The sequence below is a fragment of the Lethenteron reissneri genome, chromosome 21 (assembly GCF_015708825.2).
Source record: "Lethenteron reissneri isolate LAM-NWPU_2019-01 chromosome 21, ASM1570882v1, whole genome shotgun sequence".
Classification (NCBI taxonomy): Eukaryota; Metazoa; Chordata; class Hyperoartia; order Petromyzontiformes; family Petromyzontidae; genus Lethenteron; species Lethenteron reissneri.
Window position 1 is genome coordinate 11,488,006 of NC_083799.1, and position 23,698 is coordinate 11,511,703.

The window sequence follows — 23,698 nt, forward strand, 5'->3', positions numbered from 1 at the left end:
TCACCCACTTGGGCATTAAAGTCACCCAACAGGATGACTAATCTCGAGAGGCTACTTTAGCTAGCATCCGTGACAAGTCATAGAAGTCATCCGACTGATCAGCCTTGCCTGCGTCCTTCCACTGATGTTCATTTTCGATGGGGGTGAAAGCAATGACCACCCCATTCCTCACTTATAGTTTATGGGGAGGTGAGCCCACAACAGCTTCCCATACCTCGCCTCTATGCTCCCATTACCCTTGCATGATTTTGTTCATAACAGCCATTCCCTGTTGTTTAGCAGTTTCCTGCCCCAAATGGAAGACTGTCCATCCCCCAGAGGTGTAAATGGTACCAGTCCAGCTTCTAAAAGAGGAATGGTAGCTTCTCCACCACAGTGAGTGTTTTGGTTAATGGCAAGGAAATTGAAGTGGAGGGGTTACCAAGCCCTCACATAAACTAATATAAGCATATACCAACAAAATCATGCAGACTAAAACACACAAAAACAAAGTTCACCCGTATAACTTTCAGCAGACTGCAGAGGCAAGAAATGTTTGCGGACACTTATGAAGACTGGCATGACAAATGAGGAGATGGGTGGCCAGCACCATGCCCGGTCACCTCTGTCTCCCCAGTGGCGATGTTTACACACCGCACCAGGTACTCATTTGAGGCTGAGTCGACCTAGGGGAGGCCCAGGACCGGTTCAGATAATCGTCACTGATGTTGGCCGTGAGCGGGTATCGTAGCGCAGCGAGCTAACCGCTACACAACCGCTCCCCACAATATACACACATACAATCACATGCATCCTACCACACACACACCACGAGACATATGCATACAGGGACACACTGACACACAGATACACACGCACACATAAAAGGATATATGTGTATTAGGATCTTGATGGCAATGCGCCGCACGGGGTTAAATGGACTGAACAAATAAAGGGAGTTTGTCGCATTAAATCTGTAGATCCTCTTTTTTCTGTTCACCGCAATGAACGTCTGCAACACAGGCACACGCGCACACAGCTTTAACAGTGAGTGGCAATCATTTAAACATTGTGGTGAATATGGTTGCTTTATGAGAAAAACATGACGTGCAACATGTACGAATTGAAAACAAAAGACAGACTTTCTTACGCAGTATACAGGGATACCTCCTACAACACTCAATATGCGTTCTTTGTAAATGGAGCGCTGTATGAAACAGCGCTATAGGAGATCATTATAACATGGTTCCAATGGAGATGCGTTCCTAACCACTATTTTTTTTTACCTATGAGCGAAATGAGGGCTTCATCGTGGTATCGGTAATAGCCTTAATAATAATACTTGTACACATGATAAATGTATTAAAGCATTTCAGAAAAAAATACTTATAATGCTTACATAAATAAATACAGTCATTAATGTACTCACCAGTGCATTCTGCCGGAGCTTGTGTAAGGTTAACCACCGTCTGCCGTGAACACACGCTCCACGGGTAGCTACACTAACCAATGGGATTACTCGATCTGTGGATTGCCAATGAATCGACGCAGCGATTAACCCTCAGTGAATCGATACTCTAACGTGGCTGTCGGATTGACTGTGAGCAGATCGATACAACAGACACCTCGATTCGGCTTCGACAAGACCATATGTGGGCAAAGACAGGCGCCCAATGGGCAACGCCACGTCTATTCTCTTCCATGTGTGTGCTGATCCGCGCAGGAATCGTCCTCCAGGACAAAGGGCAGTGTAAGGAAACAGCGTTATAGGAGGCAGCGCTATAAGAGATAAGCCCGTAACATTGCAAGCTATGTATTCCTTGATCCATCAATGACACCTCTGCAATCCATACAATAGAGTAATGACACGTCAGAAATTGTTTCCAGTCATAGCATGTGTATGTCAAAGTTAGTCTACAAACTCCGTTCATTTGTGGAACAGCATGACAGGCCGTCAGAGTTACATACAGCTGTGTGTAAATACCAGCAACAAAAGCTGCAAAAACTAAGATGATATCCCTGCATTGGGTAAGAGTAGCTAGCAGTATGTGGGCACAGTGCACTCGCCACCCAAATGATAGCCCTACCCAACCCCTAACCAACTAGCCCATCAGCTTATACTACTTACCCCTATCCAAACCAACTAGCCCCGATCCATTAATACTACACCTACCCCTATCCTAAACGAACGAGCCACCATCCACTAATACTAGACCTACCCCAACCCTTAACTATCCAAACAATTAAGAGCATTAGCTCTGTCAAGCCAACTCTCGACTAGTACTTGCTCTCTCGCTGACGATAGCCCTAGCCGACCAGCTGCTCTTGATGACACACTGACCCTAGCCTCAAGAATTTACACAACCAGCCACTAGTATTAGCTCACCCACTCTTCTTCTTTAGTGCTGCCTAACGGCGTGTGCGACTTCACGATGATATTGGTCCCGGTCTAGCACGGCGTGTAGAGTTTGTGCTGTTGTTAATTGTAGCCATGTTTTGATGTTACTGAGCCATGTCGTTTTTGGCCGTCCTGGTCGTTTTTTCCCTTCGATTTTTCCTTCCAGGATTTGCTTTAACAGCTGGTATTTGTGGTCGTTTCGGGCAATGTGGCCTAGGTAGTAACACTTCCTGCTAACGATGGTCTTCAGCAGTTGCCTGTCAGTGCCCATATCTTGCACAACTTGTGTATTGGTGGTTTTGGCTGTCCATGGGATTTTCAGCATTCTTCACCCACTAATCCTACCTAAAGCTACCTCTAAACCCCACCTCGGGCATTCAAACAGGGCAACTCTTTCACTGTTCAGTTTTCAGCGTTGGTGCTGATAAGAGCCATTATCGGGTTTACAAATAGTTTGAACTCATAAAAATAGCACACCAGCTAATCACGGCATTAGATTGATATTCGTCTCAGTGTGCCCATGTTAAGATGCAGCAAAGGGAAAAAAATTGTTTTTTTTTCCGAAATATCCATTTACACGGGCTAAGATGTAATTGATTTTTTAAAGAGCTTGCATTTGACAATATTACATTTATCTTGTATTAAATATCGGACATAGTACATGCAATGTAATTCATTGAACGGGCCTATGCCAACCACGCTACTCCGTTATGTTAATGATTACCTACGGGAGCAGTCACTGGTGTAAAGGAAAGCCGCAAGATAAAAGGGACTAATCAATTTAAAATAAACACAACAAAGGGTAGAGATCAAAAGGATAAAAAACGTGCAATATACAGGGCAGACTTATGCCAGTTTGGACAGGGAGTTCTGTCTACACATGCAAGGGGCCCCGGGGAGTTTTTCACATGGAGCCGAAGATGCGAGGGTTTGTTATCCAAAGTTAATTCTGATACATGTGTAATGACCGACTTCCGACACACAACGTGTAGAGAGAGGGCTTCTTATTTATTTCTCACACTTGGGCACAAACACTGGGGCGATATATAGAAACGTATCTACATAGGTACCCACAGCCGACCTTTCTACACAGCCCCAACGTTGGCGTCTAACTATATAGCTGACTGACTAATGTAGCGATGATAACGATGGGAGCCATGCAGAGGATCGGCCATGCGGCCGGATGATGAAGAGAAATGACGGCGAGCAGCGACTCAGCCAGGACCCAACGACAGCCCCGAACCTTCGGTTACGTCTCCCCTATATACTTCCTTCTAAAACCTTCGAGCAGTTTCCCGGAGTTTTCCGAATGACCCCGCCTTTTACCTTTAACCCAGATATGCCCCCCTTCTAGTTGGTTATCATATAACGCGCCCATACCAGTGATTACCCCTCCTGGCCGACAGGTGGCACCCTGTCATTACACATGTAAGAGTTGGTGAGGTAGATTACAAGTGGGAACTTGAGTGAAGGAATTGTGACTGAAGAGGCTGCGCAGCTGAACTAGAGTTGACACTGCGTAGAGGAGTAAAATGGGGACGTGACGTCAGGTGTTCCGTTTAGTGCGATGACGTCACGTCTCCTAGGGTATTTAAGGGATACCCCGTGACGTAGGAACGGGGATAGTAAACAGGGTGAAGAGGGGACCAGGGATAGTGAGAGGGATCGAATAGGGAGTCTGGGGAGAAGCCGATGGTAGCCGTAGAGGTGCTTCTCTCTCCGGTCGGTGGAGTCGGCAGACTCCACGATCCGACACGAGAGAGAGAGACCGGAGCTAGCCGGCAGGGACCCGGACTCAAGAGTAGGACCCCTAGCCCCTGGGAGTTGTGTATCCTGTGTAGTATTGATAAGTGTTAATAAACCCTGGCGGAAGCCCCTAACTTACCTCCGTCTCCGAGTACGTCCGTCGGAACTTCTCTACAACTGCATGATTCTACTCTTAATTCAAACGAGCGAAGAAACTTTTATTACCAGAATTTCGACCCCACTGATGTCCTCTTCTCCCACCCCCTTCCCCCATGAGTGCAGATACTACTGACTCTATAGTATGTAGGGTGTGGAGGCATTAGATCTACTGACACTATTGTATGTAGGGTGTGTAGGCATTAGATCTACTGACACTATTGTTGGTAGGGTGTGGAGGCAGTGAATACTACTGACACGATTGTTGGAAGGGTGTGTAGGCAGTAGATACTACTCAATCTATTGTATGTATGGTGTGTAGGAAAATATGCCTACAAAATACATTTCTTTTTTGGGGGGGGGGGGGGGTCGACAATTGTTGTACACCTGTTAGGATCAACTTTTTACTCCCACATCTGGGCGGGGGGGTCCTCTTTCTATCACTTTTTTTGTTATTCAGGCCTCCTGAAAGGCTCGTCATTTAGCTGACGGACTCACTGAAAAACGGAATGCATAGGGCTTTTATGATAATAGATTGAAGGGTTTGTTTGTCCGTTACCTAATATGTAACTATGAAAATGCAAACTTAAAACTAATATTCATTCAAAAACTTTTTTTTATTTTTATCAGGCCCCATGGTGTATAAGTGGTTTATAGCTCATGCAGTATAAATATTCTGATTCTGTAAAGTACAGTCTCCAACTCATATCCACTACATCTCTCTCGCCTCTCTTCACCATGTTGGTCAGTGTGGGTTGGTGAATGGGGTTCAGGTACTAATACTTGCCAATGATTGGAAGCAATATACGAGAATCGAACTCGGGAACCGGATTCAAATGGAAGGGTGCTAATCACTGCGCCACCGCTCCACCCCATTGCTCTTTATAATTCACGTTAAATGTACTAAATTTTATACAGTAGATAAATATTATGTAAAACACTACGGCAGCACTAAAAATATTTGATAATTGATAAATATAACTTTCTTTATGTATGTACGCATAGGACTTCCAAAAGTTTACATTATTCTCCATACACGAGATCAACGGGCCTAAAGACGGAGTCTGCTGTCTTGTTGTTTGGTAGCTGCGAGTATGTTGCAGTGTACACTTGTTTTCAAACTAAAAGAACTGCAGCAATATTATGAATACGTTCTAAACGTTACAGGCAATCGATATGGTCGCGCACGGGTTTATAAAGCCAGCATCATGAGTTTGATTCCCGGCCACTGCTAACGTCAGTGTCGAGTGATATCTGAACAAGTCCTATACCAACCAGGTCACACCGCCTGCGTGCTGACGTCTGGTCTTGCACCTAGGATTAACAAAGGGCTGTAAAGTGCAGAATGTTATTTTTGTTCATCACAAGTGATGTATGCATGTTGAACTTCTTTAGCACCGTACGTAGCCAACCGCGTTGATATGACCATCACTAGAAACCTCGAGAAATGTTGTGTATCGAAGGTATTGTCAACATTTCCTGCATCATTGTTAGTCAGTCAACATTTCAATTGGTTAAATACAACGTTGACTGTACAGATTGACTCCACCAAACACATTCGCTCAATTCATGTTGAGTGTTGTCATCCTTTCCCCGCACACTCCCGATTAGCACGGTTAGCTACGTACAGTGCGAAAGAAGTTCATAATCCAAACGTATGACAACAGCAATTATTCACAACTGGCCGGTGGCCTCATCCTTGGCACTAAAACCTCTCTGCACTTGATTTGATGTCACACTAAAACTCAACAGCGAAGTTCAACTTCAACCTCTGTAGGCCAATTATGCACAAGTCGATATACGACCATTCGAACACAGCGTAGCTCAGTGTTCTTCACTAATTTTCAGAGGGGGGGCACTTTTGCCGATAAGGCCTCATCATTGGTGAGGGCCGCAGTACGATGATGGGTGTGTTTTCACATGTTGTGTATTGTCGGGGGCCGCACTAAAGGCCACTAGGGGCCGGCCGCCAGTGGCCCGCAGGCCTTGCATTGAAGAACACTGGCGTACTTATAGTAGTAGGTTTTACCCTTTAAACTGGTACAAAACTGACACCTTTATACAAGGCATCATGTTTGCAATAACCGCAACACAAGCAGTCAAAATGCAAACAAAAATAAACAACTCTGATAATGGTAATCATATGCACTGTCCTTGAAGTTCATTGGTCCACACCCGAGACAGCTTTCCTTAGAGCCTAGTCTCACATTGGTGTTGGACCAGATGACGCCAAAAGGCGTACAACTCAAAAACAGCGCACTATTAGAGTATTGAGAGCTCGGGGTAAGCATTTACACTATGAGACCTCCTTTACCAGTGGCAAAATATAGTAGTAGGTTTTTACCCTTTAAAACTGGCGTAGCCAATTTAAGCTTCAATGGGATTGGTGCGTGTCATCTCTTAATAAGAGCAACAAAGACAACAATTTATGTTCATTGCGTGCTGCGTGCATGAGAATCAAGACTGTTAGGATACAAAAAGTGAGCTTAATGTATTGTGAAAATCACGTGCAGTGTTGACATAATAAGTCACAGCCTTTTGTCAGTCCATTCGGTCATGGCGGATGTTTGACCATACTGGGCCTCGCTGGTTAGTATGGGTTGGTGAACATATGGAGGCCTTGAAACGGTTCAGATGGTGGCCGGGAGTGGAACTCATATGTTACTGGGTTAATTGCCAAGTTATCTAACCACTGTGCCACCGATCCCCTAGTTTCCTCGTAGATGAAAAACGTCAAGCAACCCACGACTGTAATTGCCGCACAAATTCAACAAGAGCTGGCGAAGTGCTTTGTTGAATTGTATTAAGTTGGATACCAGCCACGTATCCTCAAAGCGCTAAGGTCAACCATCCACATGAAGCATTGTCCTGCAACCTTAATATGGTCCCTCGGGTTCCAGTAGGACCACATTTGTCAATTTCCCCTCGTCGGTACAACATTTGCTGTATTCTCTGCACAACAAGACGCACGTATTTAACCCTGTATCGTACTACATTAGAAAAAAAATTGTTTTGCTGGCTTGCTCGCTCGCATGCGCATTGGTGACGTCACAGTGCACACTTACGTGATGACGTCACCTGCGTCCCAAAGCGTTGAGCCCGGGGCTCGTGCGCCTCCAACCACCCACCAATGCCCCACACTGACCGTGTATCCCAGTGCGAGTTTTTCAGATAACATTTGGAGTGCGTTTTATAAACTTAATAGGCAGTTTAACACGTAGCAGGCTTTCGCGACCAATATCATCCATGATAGAGGGTTTCTGGGTTAGATCGCGTAAATATATAAAACGTGTCGCTAAAATCCGCCGCCACCCGGCACAGCCAACACATTAAGGGTTGTCACATAAACAGAACGTGACCAATTCGTCACTAGTACATCACACCGGTGCGTTGGAGAGCTCAAGTGACGAATTGGCATGTTCTGTTTGTTTGTGTCGGGTGGTGGCGGGTTTTAGCGACACATTTATATATTTACGCGATCTAACCCCAAAAAAAACTATATAATGGACTTAAAGGGCGTGTGACAATATTTTAAACAAACTTAGTTACTACACTTGGGGGTGAGAGTCTCACTTTGCAGAGCGTCTTATAATTCGGCGAAATAGCGTAACTCTATTTACCCCACCTCAAAACACACTCATATTACCGCCCCTGTAATGATTCGGAGTCAGGATTCTATCCAAGGCATTTTTTCTTTTCTCATTCATGTGTGTCCTTTGTACGGTGTCGTTTGCCCCATTAGCCTAAACGACATATACGCAACACAGACAAAGATCCCCCGTATAGCCTTAACATATTGTAAGGGCACGTGCTGTTAGCAAGCATATATAAAGGCCGGCACGGCACACGAGGGGGTGTGTGGCCAACACCACGCTCGGCCGCCCTTGTCTCCCTAGCGGCGATGTTTACACATCGCACCAGGTACTGATTTGAGGCTGAGTCTACCTAAGGGAAGCCCAGGACCGGTTCAGATAATCGTCACTGGTGTTCGCCGTGAGCGGGAATCGAACCCGGGTCGCCAGGTTCGTAGCGCAGCACGCTAACCGCTACAACCACCGCTCCCCATAATACGTAACACCCACAGCCTCGCAAACAGAGACCCATAGAGTCGCATAGACACGCACAGACTGGGAATGTGGAATGCGTTGGCAGTGGCTTTATCATCAGCACGTACTGACAGGCGCTCACGCAGCCTACCCAGCAGCTTCCCAAGAGGAGTGATCTGGTGGAGGCCAACGCTGGTGCATTATCCCCCACACGTTGCCTCTGCATTACAATTACCAATTAGGCCAGCTGCACGCATTATCACCTGCATCTGGACACCCTGGGGAGGACTCAGTTGGCCCTCCTCAACCAGGTGTCTCGAACCTCAGAGTCCTTCTTGATAAAATATTTTAAAAAAATTGTCGACACATTCGTCAATAACACTGTGACCTCGAAAGGGAAAAATATATATATACATAACATGTTTCCGTCAATGGCGCCTCTTCATATAACATCAAAAGATATACATCTGACCTTCCAATCAGTGTGCTCACTCTTCCTCCCCATGCAAATGTTAAAACTACCTCGCCTGGTACACAGGAGGACGTGAGTTCGATCCCGACCCTGACACCTTGTATTATTTAGAGTTTGCATGTTCTCTCTCTCTCTCTCCCGGCGGTCGCGTGGATTTTTGCCTGGGTCCTCCAGGCTTTTCCCTCCAAATTTAGAATCAACGCGCGTTTCCAGTATTTGGCCGCTATAAATTCCACGCAATAAGCCACTCCGTTAAGCTATCATTTGTAGTGGCCAGGTCGCTTCTGAAAAAGAGCTATATAGCTCAGTGGGCCGTACGTGGTAAAATAAAATTATCTTAGTTCATAGTTTTAGTAACTTCCCCGCACCCATCTCACCATCTGGTTCCTGTAGAAGGGATCCAGGTCTTCTAGGGGCTCCGAGATGAGTTCCTTGGGCACGTCCCCGTAGACGAACGGCAGCTTCCTCTCGGCCTCCAGAAAGCTGAGAGGCTTGAGTTCCTCCTCGACAAAATCCAGGAGGCTCTTGTCTCCCGCCTCCTTGTTTGCCTTCTCCTCGGCGATCTGATCGGCGATTTCTTTGAGCGACTCCTTGCTGAGACGGCGGAAAAAGCCGTCGGACAGAGGCAGTGCCAGTGACGATGCCATTGTCTTAAATGTACCTCGTGTCCACGTCCTTGTAAGTGCACGCGTCCTTAGTCCAGCGCAGGATAACAGCAGCAGATCGTCGGTCTATCCCGCGGACAAAGGCAGCCCTTGCGATGACAATGGGTACTCATTTGAGTCTCACTTCAACCATAGACTAACGATAGCTCCTCGTCTTTCAGCACGAGTTGACGCTGGGTCCTCATCTGCGCGATCTTGCTGCGCGAAAATGTGCGCTATGGTTTGGTTTCGGGTCGTGGTCGTTGTCGTTGTTGTGGCTGCGCTAGGAGCTGGTACTGGTAATGCGTGCTTCGTTTTTCCAACACCACGGGAGGCGAGTTACTAGGCTCATCGATAATGGGTGTCGTGTGTTTGTACGTGGTAAGGAGCGAGCACAATGTTGAACTTCAGGGTGTCCGCTCGCTGCCTTACGAGTGAAACCAATTTCTGTCGGAGCCGTAATTTCTGAGGGGGAAAAAACGCAACAATTTCAATTTTCGTATTTCTTCGAATTATTTGCGCCCAAAGATAAAAACTTTCTGACCTCTCTCGAGCATCATTAAGATATGCGCCACTCAGTCACGATCGTCTATGTGTGTTTGTATATTACATGCGAATATAATGTGTGTGTGTGTGTAAAGTCCTTGATGATTGTACCCTGCGCAGTGTGGTTTTGCGAAGCTATCGAGGAGGAAATATATTTGTGGAAAATGTTTCGTCTCAGTTTTCGGATGTATGCATTGCAGTTTGGTGTGGAAACGGCTGTGCAATGTGTGTGTGGCGTGTGTGATGTGTGCGAGGTGCGTGCGTTTAATATTTTAAGTGTCCAGATCGTGCGATGCACCAGCGTGCTCGTTCACGCGAAAGTAATGTCACATCGATGCCTTTGCTTTGCAAGAGACGGAGAGTGATCAATAAACCATGGGTGGATGCCACCTGCCGTTGCCTGCGCTCTTTTTATTTCTAGAAGAAGGGGACGAGAGGGGCGGAGGAGGGGGGGGGGCAGGAAAAAGAAATAACCAGCGTTAAGAATCATATAACAACACCTGTTTATGTCTGTTGAACTTCTTTCGCGCCGTACGTAGCCAACCGTGCTAAAACACAAAAAGCAACTGTGTGTGTGTGTGTGTTGTGATTTGTATTTATCACGAACAGCCATGGATGAAGATTCATCGCCGTCTCTCACAATCTTCCCGTTTAATACTCCATGTAATCGAGCACCTGCGCACGAGCTTATTTCATCGCTCCATCTCATCGGAAGTCGAGTCCTTCGGAAGCATTCCATCATTTAGATGATTTGGCTGATAGACATTTTTTTGCCTGATAGGCCGCTTAGCTGCGCTATCATTTGTGGCCAGGTCGCTTCTGAAAAAGAAGCTAATACCTCAGTGGGCTTTCGCTGGTAAAATAAAGCACAGTTTCGTTTTACTTGTCTATTTTTTTGCCATTTGCTTACCATTCCTATACTTTGCACTCCTATCGTATGTTTTTTTTAATTGTTTGTAGTGGTAACGTGAGCTTGATAGCTCATTGGAGTCCTCCAGTGTCTAAATACATAATCTGATTATTTCCGATTCTGACTCCGTCACTATTTGTGACCATCGGCCATCGTCCCTTCTAGCGACAAATCCTACGAAATCCCAAGCCAAGTACATGCATTAACCATTTTAATAATGCCATAGACCTCTGGCTTTTCCCTCATCCATGTTTTCCGAACGGGCCTGGCCGCACTTCAACAGATCGGTCAGTGCGGGTTTGAAGACGGTGAGCGTAGACGTCGTTGCATAGTACAGCACAACATATTCTTAGGTTTTTTTCGGTAAAGTCACGTAGGTAAAAAAATTAAAATTAATAAAAAAATTATAAAAATCACGACGTTTCGGAGGCAACACAAGCTTCCGTCTTCAGGTGGAACCGTCACAGCACGAAACGTCGTGAATTTTATTTTTTATTTTACTTTTATCAATTTGCATTTTTTACCTACGTGACTTTACCGAAAAAACACAAGAATATGAATCCTTGCAGTCACGAAAGCTTCAAATCTAGAATTACAGCACAACAATTAATTTTGCTAACCCTGCCCTCGTCTGCTGCCCGCAGCGTTAGCCCCGCAGTCACCGACGACACCCTGTTCTTAGTGACGGCGGTCACATATTCAAGCGCTATCCAGGCCTCAAACCTGCTTAGCTTCCGAGATCTGACGGACGATTTAGTAAGTAGGCTACAGCGTAAAATAAGGGCGTATTTTATTCATGAAAGCAACTGTTAACATTAACGCCGATGCCGTTTCAACCCTAATGGGGATAATTAAGCACGGAGCTAAAACCATCGACATCTGTTAAAAATTCGTGGTTGTCCGCTGGGGATGTATTTGTTGTACCTTTCTATATGTTTGCTTTTGTGCTGAAATATATTGACATGCTGTGCAGTTGTTTTGCTTAGGGGCCGTCCATAAATGACGTCAGACCCCCCCCCCTCAAATATGATGTCAAAAAGCTCTGCCCCCCCCCCCCTCAAAAAAAAACATGCTTAAAATCGCTTTAAACTATTGTCATTGTAGTGCGTATTTAATGTGGCGCTGCACTCTGATGTTGTATGAGAACACATTTATTTTAAAAATCTATTTCATTAAGTAGAACGTGTTGTTTATATTTATTTAAAGTTGCGCATTTTGATGTGACGTCACATTTCTCAAACCCCCCTCGTCACACATCGTCACAAATGTCTGACCCCCCCCCCCTAGGTGCGTGACGTCATTTATGGACGGCCCCTTACTGCCCAAGACTTCCGTTGCAAGGAGTAAGGATTTGTGACTCGGTGCCGTTTCGCCTAATGACAACGTTGGGGGTGTTGATGATGACAGCGTGAAACAAGAGGTCCGTTGTAAAAAACGCAGTTTTGGGAATAGCGTCTGTGCGTGCGTGCGCTCGTGTTTGTCTTAACGTGCACCTAGCCTGGCACAAGTGCCGTACACCGCCACTTGGGGCGAACGACGGTTGTGATTGTTGTTGTTGCCCGAATGTGTAAATGTCACCGTTTGGAGAGACAAAGTCGACCTGGCGTCATTCTGGCCCACATCAACCCCCGTCCGTGCGCCGTGGATTGACAAAACGCCTGCCATTTGTTTCGTGATAATATTGAAATGGTGTATGTATTGCGAAACGTCGTGAGCGATGAAATCAACTCGTGTACAGGTGCGAGGCAGAGATATTGTTGCTTCACATGTTGGCGAGAGATGACAACGGATCGGGCGAAGCTAATATTACGATTGATCATTTATTGTAACATATCACAACGAGGTTTTTATATATATAGAGATTACGCTGAGAATTTCATCCACATTTTCAAGCGAAATCTCTGTGCCCGTTAGAGGGCAGGAAAGGGCACACTTGCTATTAATGTGGAAATTTGTAATTAATGGAGAATAAATAATAATATGAAGAGAGAGGAAAAAAATCGGAAATGTGGACTTTCCATCCCTGGCTCGGGGCTCATCATCGGAAAAGAGCGCCGTTGCCAGTTTGTACACGAGACAAAGATCCCCCGTATAGCCTTCAGCATACTGTAGAGGCAAGTGCCGTTAGAGAGCACGTTTTGGACACGAAGACAAAAAAAAAGACAGAGATCCCCCGTACAGGTTTAACAGATTGTTGGGGCAAGTGCTGTTAGCGAGCACCTATGAAAGCCGGCACTGTGGCACACGAGGGGGTGGGTGGTCAACACCACGCCCGACCGCCTTTGTCTCCCCAGTGGCGATGTCTACTCACTGCACCAGGTACTCATTTGAGGCTGAGTCGACCTAGGGGTAGCCCAGGACCGGTTCAGATAATCGTCACTGGTGGTGGCTTGTGAGCGGGAATTGAACTCTGGTGGCCGGGTTCGCAGCGCACCGCGCTAACCGCTGCAATTATCGCTTCCCACGAACACAAAGACACGCGCGCACGCACGCGTACAGCTCTGATTTGTCAAAAAAATGCGGGTAATTGTCTAACAATGGCAAATTGGCCTGTACGATTTGGGGACACGGGTAGCGGCACACTTTCTCTTTGCGAATCTAAGATTGACGGCTTCCCTTCCTCGCGTTCTCCCTCCTGATTAGTGGCACGCACATGCTACCGAAGCGTTACGCAAAGCTCGCTTGCATCATCCCAGTGGCTGTCTGTTTTTCAGAAGCATAACGCTTGCTCAGATGGCGCTGACAGGAACAGGTTGCGGTCACGCGCCGTTCGGGGGGCTCGTTTGAATGGTTCATATTGGGAAGAACTCCCCATAGTTGCTGATTTAAAAAAATATATTCATCACGATCGACCTTTGGCAATCTACTGCTGCATGAAAGCCTCCCCCCCCCGTAGATGCGAACGAGTCGTAGCTCGTATAAGTAGAAGTGTATAATTACTGAACCGATGTCCCTTTACAAAATCACTACAGCTACGAAAATCCCAATGGTATTGTTCCTAATTATGCTGCCAATTATGCACACTCAAGGAACAGGGTCATGTGTATTCCGCGTATGTGGATTCATACACCGTTATGTAAGTCAAGCTATACATATTTCATCGGCGGTGCGGTTTTAAGGGCCGAAGACATTCACAGTAAACTAAAAAAAGACAAGACATGCGGTAACACATTTGAGAATTACCCCTCTATAGGACATACATATGCGCTTTACGCATTCGTTTATACGTACATAATCGCGTATATCAAAAGTGCATCGTGAGTACTCACCAACTCGTCGGCAGAATCCCAGAAACTGTTCCACACCTCGGATTCTCCCTGTCGAACATCCCATGCGACTGGGTGGAGACGAGACTAATGCACGGCGCGCACGCACACACACACACGCGCGCGCGCCACGCACGTGTACAACGGACGCGTACGTACGTGTACTCACCCCGCGTTCCACATACTCCAGTGGCCGTGTGCAATCCCAGTCACTGTGAACACCAAACATCCAAGCTGGCGGGCGCCAGCAAGCTGTCGAGACAACGGCTTACATCGGGCGCAAGAGGCTCAGGGCCGACACATTATCGCGGCAACTAATGGAAGAGGTTGGGGTTTGGGTGGGATGGTGGTGGTGGAGGTGGGAGTGGGCTGCTATAGTAGATGGAAATTCGAGGAAGAGCTCAGCTCATTCGCAGGGGGTGGGCTCTGCTGCTGCCTGCGATGGGAGATCGTAGACTTTGCCTGCCTCGCGGCCGTCAGCGAGAGCGAGTTTGTGATTGGCGGCAGTCCCTGGATGCGCGCAGATGAAACGGGGGGGGGGGGGGTGTCTGGGTCGAAGAGGATGCGTGAGGATAGGGGGCGGGGGGTGACGAGGGGATGCTTAAGCGACGTGGGGAGGGAGTGATGGGCGGTTGAGTGAGCCAAGATGTTTAATGATGATGGTGTTGGTGGTGGGGAGAGCTGGGTAGACTGAGTGGTTGCTTCGCAATCGGATCAACCCTGAACGCGCGCAAGCGTCGTCGCATGACGGGAGCTCAGCGAAACTGAGCAATTTTTATTACCGTTTGGATGGACGTCTGCCTGAGAATGCCAGGTGTGGTATGCTTGGGCTGCAAGGTGTTCGCCAGGGGATGCGATCGAGCGATGTGTGAATGAATGTACCTGGGCGAAGACTCGAGTGCCATCTCACTCCATACGCGTGGTGGGGTTTTCTCCGGATACTCCGGTTTCATCCCACATTCCAAAAACACTCCTGAACGGGATTGGCCAAGCATCCCAATGCAGGAGCCGATTGAACAAGGAATCTCGAGACTTTTTGAGGTCTGTCCCGGGATAAATAAAGTGTCGTATTACTACTGCAGTGACGCGTGTGCTGGGAGTGTGTGGGTTAAGGCCAGAAGTCACGTGCTTTTTAATACAATATCGTATTTAAAAACTGCACTTGACTACAAACCATTTCGGATCATTAACGTATATACATAGTACGTACACGTATATGACAGTTTGGTGCATTAGTAGTTGGCACAGATGCTATCTGTGAGTCAATACACTAATCAATAATGATGATTTCTTTGTACGGATAAAATAACGTTACGTGGAAAGGTTTATGAAGATTAGGCGCATGTAATTACATTCATGCACATGTCTTGCCCCATATACAATACACTGCGGGATGGGTCGTGGGGGTAGCTTTACGTGACCATACATCACCATGCTCGTCAGTACGGGTTGATGAAGGTGCCTCGACACGGCGTATAGAAGTACAGTACAACAATGGATGTTACTGTGCAACGCCGTGCCGACGACCAAATAGCGCAGCATGCAGCCAGCCAGCCATCCACGGCAATCACGTTGGTACTCATCCAAGCCCTTTCCAGGCTCAACTCCGCTAAGCTTCCGAGATCTGATGAGATCGGATGGAATGCCGCGGCGCCACGGTGGCGAGATGTGAACTACCTCGCCTGGTGTACAGGTGGTCGTGGGTTCGATCCCGACCCTGACGCCTGTTGCATATTTGGAGTTTGCAGTGTCTCTCTCTCCCCGTGGTTGCGTGGATTTTTCTCCGGGTCCTCCGGTTTTTCCCTCCACATTTAGAATCATGCGTTTAGAGTATTTGGCTGCTATAAATTCCCACATGATAACAAGCCACTTCGTTGAGCTATCATTTGTGGCCAGGCCACTCCTGAAAAATAGTTATATAGCTCAGTGGGCCTTACCTGGTAAAATATAAAACAGTTGAGTTTTTATAGATCTGGTCATTTGAATATGACTTCAAGATAATTCTGACTTCCGCCGATTTCCATGGGCCGTCATGCTGAACGTAAATAATTTCACGTGTCTGTTATTTTTTCGATTTCACTATTTCCGGCTCAAATATGCGGCAATCATTTAGTTTCTCTGCACAGAGAGAGAATGAGTGGCGAGAAGCATTTATCCACTCCAAACAATCCAGAATTCACCACAGGGTTGGGGCTAAATGTGAATACATTACGGGGTGGGAGAAAAAATCAATGAAAATGGTTCTCTCTCGCTGACGAGTCAAATACAGACATCGTTAAAAAATACATGCGTTTATCATGATCAGCCATGGTTAATCCACTGCTGGAAAATTCCCCCAGCTCCTCAAGCTGACAGCTGTTTCTCTTCCTCTGACAAAGTCAAATGCAGACATAACTTGAAGTGCATACATTCACAATGAATTATTAATAAATTGCCTAGTCACTGCTAGATGAAGGTCACCACGGCGTCGTGACGGTCATAGAGGTCACTTGACCATACTTCACCGCGATATGGTCAGTGCACGTAGGTAACACGGCGGGGGGGGGGGCTGATTTTAGACGTGGAACGATATCGAACACAGGTTGCCGATTTGGTAAGAAAAGTGAAAAATGGCCCCGGCTAATCGCTGTAGGTGGGATAAGGAGTATGGTTATGGCCAGTGAAATGTTGAGTACGAGCAGCGAGTACTAGCGGCTGGTTCGCTAGACGGGTACGCTTTGCGGTAGTGTCTGCTCCAATGTTATCGCCTCGTCAGTCTCTGGCCGCTTCTCGTTCCGTTGTTCATGGCGGCGGCCACACAAAGCCAACACACTCACCCTTTCCGTTCACACGATTATCTCGCAGTCAAACGCATGCGAGTTTACACTGCAAATCGGGCAAACTGTTCCATCCTATTAACATCCGCGCTCGTATAGTTACCGGGCGATGACGCAGAGTGCGCACGAGCGAGGCCCCTTGTTGAATTTCCACGCAGGGTCATAATGGCCCGATAACAAATCGGCCGCGCAAATTACACGCCAGTTCTTCTGAGCCGATGTAATTGACCCCGCGCGAGGCTGACAATGGGCCCTTCTTTGTTGGTGTGCTCTCTTCTTGGTTCTTTCGGTAAAGTCACGTAGAAGGGAAGTAATAAAATGGTAAAAATAAAACAATAAAATAATTCTCACGACGTTTCGGCCACAACGCAAGCCACTCACCTCGACAGACCTGGTTTTCACCTGAGGACGGCTGCTTGCGTTGTGGCCGAAACGTCGTGAGAATTATTTTATTGTGTTTTATTTTTTATCATTTTATTACTTCCCTTCTACGTGACTTTACCGAAAGAACCAAGAAGACGAATCCCTGCAGTCACGAAAGCTTTAAATCGAAATGGTGTGCTCTCGTCAACAAAATTGCAACAAAGGCCACTCACGTCCACACGCATCGTGAAGACCCCCCTACAGACACACACACAACGCCGCTCGGCCATCGCGTGACTGCCGTGGAGATCACTCATTGATAAGCGCACTCGGCGCAGCGACCGTTGTGATAGCCACCCCTCCTCGTTGGGATTGAACGCTTTTTTTCTCATAATTCAGGCTCTCGATTGTTCTCTTCCTCCGCACACGAGGGCAGACAAGCACTGTGCGCCCTCTTGATTCTTCGCTTCGACTTCATCCTCCCCCCACCCCCCCTGCTACTCCTCCGACCCCATCCTGTTCACTTCGCGAAATCAGAACGTTTGTTTTCCTGCCCGCGTGGCGGTGATGGCGGTGGGTGGGTGGGTGGCTGTTAACCCTCGCACACCTGGCCAGCCACCCCACCCAAAGGCGCATGCGGATTATGCGGCACATTGCGTGGGTGCGAGGGTCTCCGCAAGCGCACACAATACAAATGTTTACCATTGCTATAAGGTTGCAAGTCATTTCGTAATCGGAGACTGTGCATTAATTTTAAGTGGACGAGAGCCCCCCCCCACACACACTCACACACGCCTCCCACCCACAAACCCATTTCAGTTTTGATTAATTCCCATCTGTGCTTAAGCGACGTCACAACGAAAACCGGCCGTGCTTATTGAGTTTCATTCGCCGTTGTACAAACGTCTCGATATGCATATACATACAGTACGTTATTAAACACCGCTCTCATTGCTCGAGGAACTCAACGTACGTTATTCGCACTGCCTCATGATGGACAATGTAGAGTAGACTAACGTTTCAGGCAATGGTCCTTCGGCAGAAAAGACCGAGGGGGGACGAAAGGACTGACCTTATCAGTCTTGACAATGTCAGCCTCATGTCATTTTGTACACACGTTCTAGATTCTTGCCGTGGCTTATAAAAAGACGTTTAACATCGTATTACATGAAAGGGATCATCATCAGTAAGTCACCCTCTGTGAGTAAATCTACATCATCTTCTTGGTTCTTTCGGTAAAGTCACGTAGAAGGGAAGTAATAAAATAATAAAAATAAAACATAATAAAATAATTATTTTATTATGTTTTATTTTTATTATTTTATTATTATTTTATTACTTCCCTTCTACGTGACTTTACCGAAAGAACCAAGAAGATGAATCCCTGCAGTCGAAATTTAAATCTACATCTTTGCCTCGACCCCGTTGTTCCAGACGCGACCCCGAGAGGAGTGAACGGAGTATCACGGTGTTTTGCATCACAGGGTTAAAAGACAGCGTGTAATGTGAACGTGTTCTAACATTAGCTCGTGTTAATGATACCGTCAGTGGTGCTGTTCGATGCTGGCCGCTTGACATTTTGACCTTTGGGCCTGTGCACAGCAGCCGACAGAGAAGTACATTTATAAATAACTAGGCGGACAAAGAACGCTCACCCGATAGGTAAAAGGCGGATCGATTTACATCAGCAATGTCGTCTCTCGCCTCTTTCGCCAGGTTTGTTTAACGTGCGATCATTATGTTTGAATGGAATGAAGAGATTTCCCCCCCCCCCCCACCCCCGCGGTGTTTGCATGCATCGTATCTGTGTCTACCTATCTATAGACACACGCAGGTGTGTTTGGGAAGAGGGGCATCCGTGTGTTTTGTTACCAAACTCGCGCTGCTTTCTGGACCGAGTTTGACAGCTCCCCTAGGCGTCATGTCGGTGCGTGGGGACAAAACGGGGGGGGGGGGGGGCATTAGCCCCAAACTCCATAAAGGGCACCCAAAAACAAAAAAGTATGTATTTTGAAATTATTTCGCACCGTACGTAGCCAATCGTGCTAATCGATGGTGCGGATGACCGCTTAATTCTATTGTCGTTTAAATATGAGCAATATACGCCGAACCAATACTGTCGATGAGAGTGGTTGGCTACGTACGGTGCGAAAGAAGTTCAACATACAGAGATGGATACGTACTACTTTTACTTAAAGTGGAACTGATAAAGGTGCAATCCTGAAAATTGCTTGCTTATAATCACTGATTGCAGAGGGGCCTCAACTCGAGGGAGCTCTAGAGAGCAGCTCTACGCGGAACCCTTGGCCTACTCTTCCACGCTGGTCAGACACCTTGGAAGAGGTGGGAGTAACCACATGTCACCCCATCACACGCCGCCTGCCAATGGACGAATTGTGCTCCCTTCACTGCTCATGATAACGGTTTTTTTTGGAGGGGGGGGGCTATATTGATTGTTACATGACCCCCCAAAAATTAACTTTCTCGTGAATATTATTGGTCGCGAAAGACTACGTGTTGAATTACCTTCACTACCTTAATGTGGTGGCTAACGAGGGGGGGTAGAGGTGTTCAGAAAGGGGGTGGCGGGGTTGGGGGGGTATTTTCTGTTCTGATATCCCGAGGGGGGCAAAGACACTTCCTACATCTGGCCCTGCGCGCAAGCGAGTGACACTGAAGCTGGCACCCCCCCCCCCCCACCCCAGGGACCCGCGGTGTGAAATTCAAGCTCAGAGCAAACACAGGGGGGGCAATTTACACCTGCTGCTCCGCTCACTTCATTAAGAGGCGCTGCTGCTGCTGCTGCTGCTTCGGTCACCGTTGTTGTTTGTCGTTGTGCATCACAACCAGCAAGCGGGCTCGTGGTGATCACATTTCGGCCAATAATCACCGATTAGTACTTCAACAGGAAAACGACAACCCAATTATGATACACTCCGACACTGTGGGTCTTAATTAAAAAAAAACCGTCGCTAAATAGATATCGCGTTTAAACGAATATGACCACGCTGGTCAATGCGAGTTAATCAAAGGTAGTGGGGGGGGGCGCGAGTGACCAGAACACTGTTAGTGTAATTATCTGCGCAACGAAAGGGATGCAGGTTTCATTGTTAAGTGCATGTACAGTACATTATATGTATACGTACAGCATACATGGCAATTGTGCAACAGGAATACGGCTGAACGCCCATTAATGTAATTAGCCAAATCAATCCCACTCCAGAACGTCCGTGAAGAATTCTCAAGACAATTTGAGGGCTGTTCTGCGTAAAGAGGCCACTGTTGTTATAATCGCCGAGTATAAAAAAAAATAAACCGTGCGTAAACCACTCCAACACATTTCCATTCAACCTCTGGAGGCGCTTTGGTTCTCATGACGTGACGGCCAAATATCACGATTGTAATTGTGTAAAGTAACGGCCAACAACTCCCTGTGATTATTGCAGTTGAGCGAAGGTCGTCGCGTCTCTCTGATTGCTTCGTGTTGACAAAACGCGCGTATAGGCGAACACGGGGCAATTCATAACGATTCACCAGGTCAGCCACTAACAACTATTTTTTTTATTTTCGCAGGTGAGGCCCACTGAGCTATTTAGCTCTTTTTCAGTCGCGACCTGGCCGCCACAAATGATAGCTAACCGAAGTGGCTTATCATCGTGTAGGAAATTTATCGCAGCCCCAATACTCTCAACGCAGATTCTAAATGCAGAGAGAAACACCAGAGCATCCGGAACAAAAATCCACGCGACCACGACGAGAGAGAGAAATGCAAACTCCAAATATGCAGCAGGCGTCAGGATCGAGATCGAAACCACGACCTCCTGCATACCAGGCGAGGTAGTTAACATCTCGCCACGGCTGCATCCCTGATTACGGGAGCAACGGTTCACGTGAACCGTTACGGACGACCTCTTACGAATGGAAATGGTGGAGCGGTGCCAAAGTAGTTAATGCAACTGTGATGTGAACCTGGCTTCGGTCGCTTCCCGAGCACGGCTAACATGCGTGGTGGATGATGTCTGAACTGGTTAAAGACGCCTGTCCCACTCAACCCCAGAAGTCACCAACTCGCATTGAGCAGCGAGGTGAAGTATGGTCATCATTCTAGATTTGAAGCTTTCGTGACTGCAAGGATTCATACTCTTTGGGTTTTTTTCGGTAAAGTCACGTAGGTAAAAAATAAAATAAATGAAAACAACTAAATTAAATCACGACGTTTCGGGCGCAACACAAGCGTCCTTCTTCAGGTGGGGACAACGTAGCGAAAGCACAACCAGACACACCAGAGACGTCGTGATTTAATTTAGTTGTTTTCATTTATTTTATTTTTTACCTACGTAACTTTACCGAAAAAAACCCAAAGAGTATGGTCATCATCCAGCCGTCGTTTAACATTGGGGCTGAACATGACTTCGTACAAACCGAAACGGATCTCGTATTATTATTAGACACGCGAATCGATTAAATAACATAACCTGGGCGTATGAAACATCGATATTCTTCGATGAATCGTTGCATCCATCGTTCGTTCCGCTCTCGACACTCAAGACAGAAGGAACAGGACACGCGATGCGGGCCAGACCGCGATTGTTAGCGCGTTTTATTGGGCTGTAGGCGATCAAATAGACTACAGCACGGCTCGTAAACGACTTCACGCGTCACGCCTTCGACATCTTAAGCGCAATTTGCGGTGGAAATAAAAGCCCTCGCAGTGTATGGCGCCAATTAAACAGGCGACGGGGCAATGTAAGGCCCGAACGTAGCCGATCAAGTCGAATCTTCGTCAGCTATTCAGATTTGAGCCTGGTTCGCATTTGGATGGGTGACCACGAAGGGAGGGTGGGGAGTGGAGGTCGCAATCGGGTACCCGATACCCGTACCCTACCCGATGCCCGTTTGCGACCCTGGTGCGGCCGGGTACGGGTAGACCGTGAGTCACTGGTGAGTCACCGTTTGTCACTCATTTCCCAACGTCTTGTCTCTTCTCACAATTCAAGTTCCTCGAATCAACCCACCCGCGACTTCAACATGGCTTCATCCCAGAGGTCGCAATCAGGTATCCGATACCCGTACTCTACCCGTACCCGGCCGGGTACGGGTAGGGTACAGGTAGCCGGGTATCGGGTACGAGTACCCGTTTGCGACCCTGGTGGGAGGGGGGGGGGGGGCTTGCCAGGTGTTGTAGGTGTGGACCGGAGGTGGTAGTGCCGAGTGCCACGCCCTTGGACGACGTGGTGGTGTTTCTCAAGCTGCTCCGGTTTGTCTCTAACCTGCTGTTGTGGAGTGACTCATGCAGCCAGCTATGGCTGCAGGGATTTGGTAGTACATGTTGTTTATGTCATTTATTGTGAGAATTCCGTCACAGTTCCTATGATCACTGTTTCATTGCTTTCATGGCTTTATTTTGGTGATTTCGAAAAGTTTATTGGTTTGGCCAATGTTTGTTTGTTGTTGTACGGAGTTAGACTGATGGCCTTAATCTAAATTGTCTTGTGATTGTTGTTGTTGTTTGACTTGCATCCTACTGAGATTTTTGCACACAGTGTTGGTGTACGGTGATTTTTCTGCAATTTTTTGCTGTCTTTTCTTGGATTTTCTGTTTGCACTTAGTCACATATTCACTTTAAGATGTTTTCTTGTTCATGTTTTTGTTTTTTGTTTGTTGCGGTTGCACCCGATTCAAGAGCCGAATGGCTCACAGGGCTATACCTACTAAATGAACTTGAACTTGAACTATTCATAGAATTGTCCAAACAATGACACCGCTGTTGCGGGGCACCTCGTGAAAATAGGCATTGAAAGCGGAGCGAGGCTTTTATGGGCAACTGATAGGTACTGTGTCGAAATAATGGCGTTATTACGTAAGTCAAACGTTGTCTATTTCTATTTTAAGCCTCCAGGCAGATAATTTATTTAAACCAAGAGAGATCGCGTGGAGAATGTAATGTTTTTTTTATTTATCAAACGAGATTTGGGGCTGTGGCTGTCTGGAAGTTGTCACTGACGTTCTTCTTGAGATTATTCGAAACAGGTAAACAGCGTTATAGACGGAATGGAAACATGTGAACTGTCTGGTGTCATAAATCTTTTGTAATCGGTACTTGAATGAATTAATACTGAAAAAAATTAAAAAGCTATCCTAAGCTAAACTCTTTACCAGGTAAAGCCCACTGAGCTTTTTGCTATTTTCCAGAGACGACCTGGCCACACATAATAGCTCAGCAAAGTGGTTCATATCATCATATGTGCGGTTTTAGAGTAGCAGCCAAATCATATAAACGCATGTTTTTAAATGTGGAGGCCAAAACCGGAGGAACCCAGAGAAAAATCCACGCGACCACCACGGAGAGAAAGAA

General features: G+C 46.8%; 1 protein-coding gene across 1 annotated transcript; it reads right to left on the reverse strand.

Annotated features, from left to right (window-relative positions):
* Positions 1–508: 508 nt before the first annotated feature.
* LOC133344939 (sodium channel protein type 3 subunit alpha-like) lies at positions 509–14,580 on the reverse strand. Its single transcript, XM_061555269.1, has 4 exons — positions 14,333–14,580; positions 9,175–10,404; positions 859–991; positions 509–516 (listed from the first exon to the last, which is right to left on the reverse strand). Exons 2-4 carry the CDS (start codon positions 9,442–9,444, stop codon positions 509–511), a joined length of 411 nt encoding a protein of 136 aa, XP_061411253.1. The 5' UTR covers positions 9,445–10,404; positions 14,333–14,580.
* Between the last annotated feature and the right edge of the window lie 9,118 nt (positions 14,581–23,698).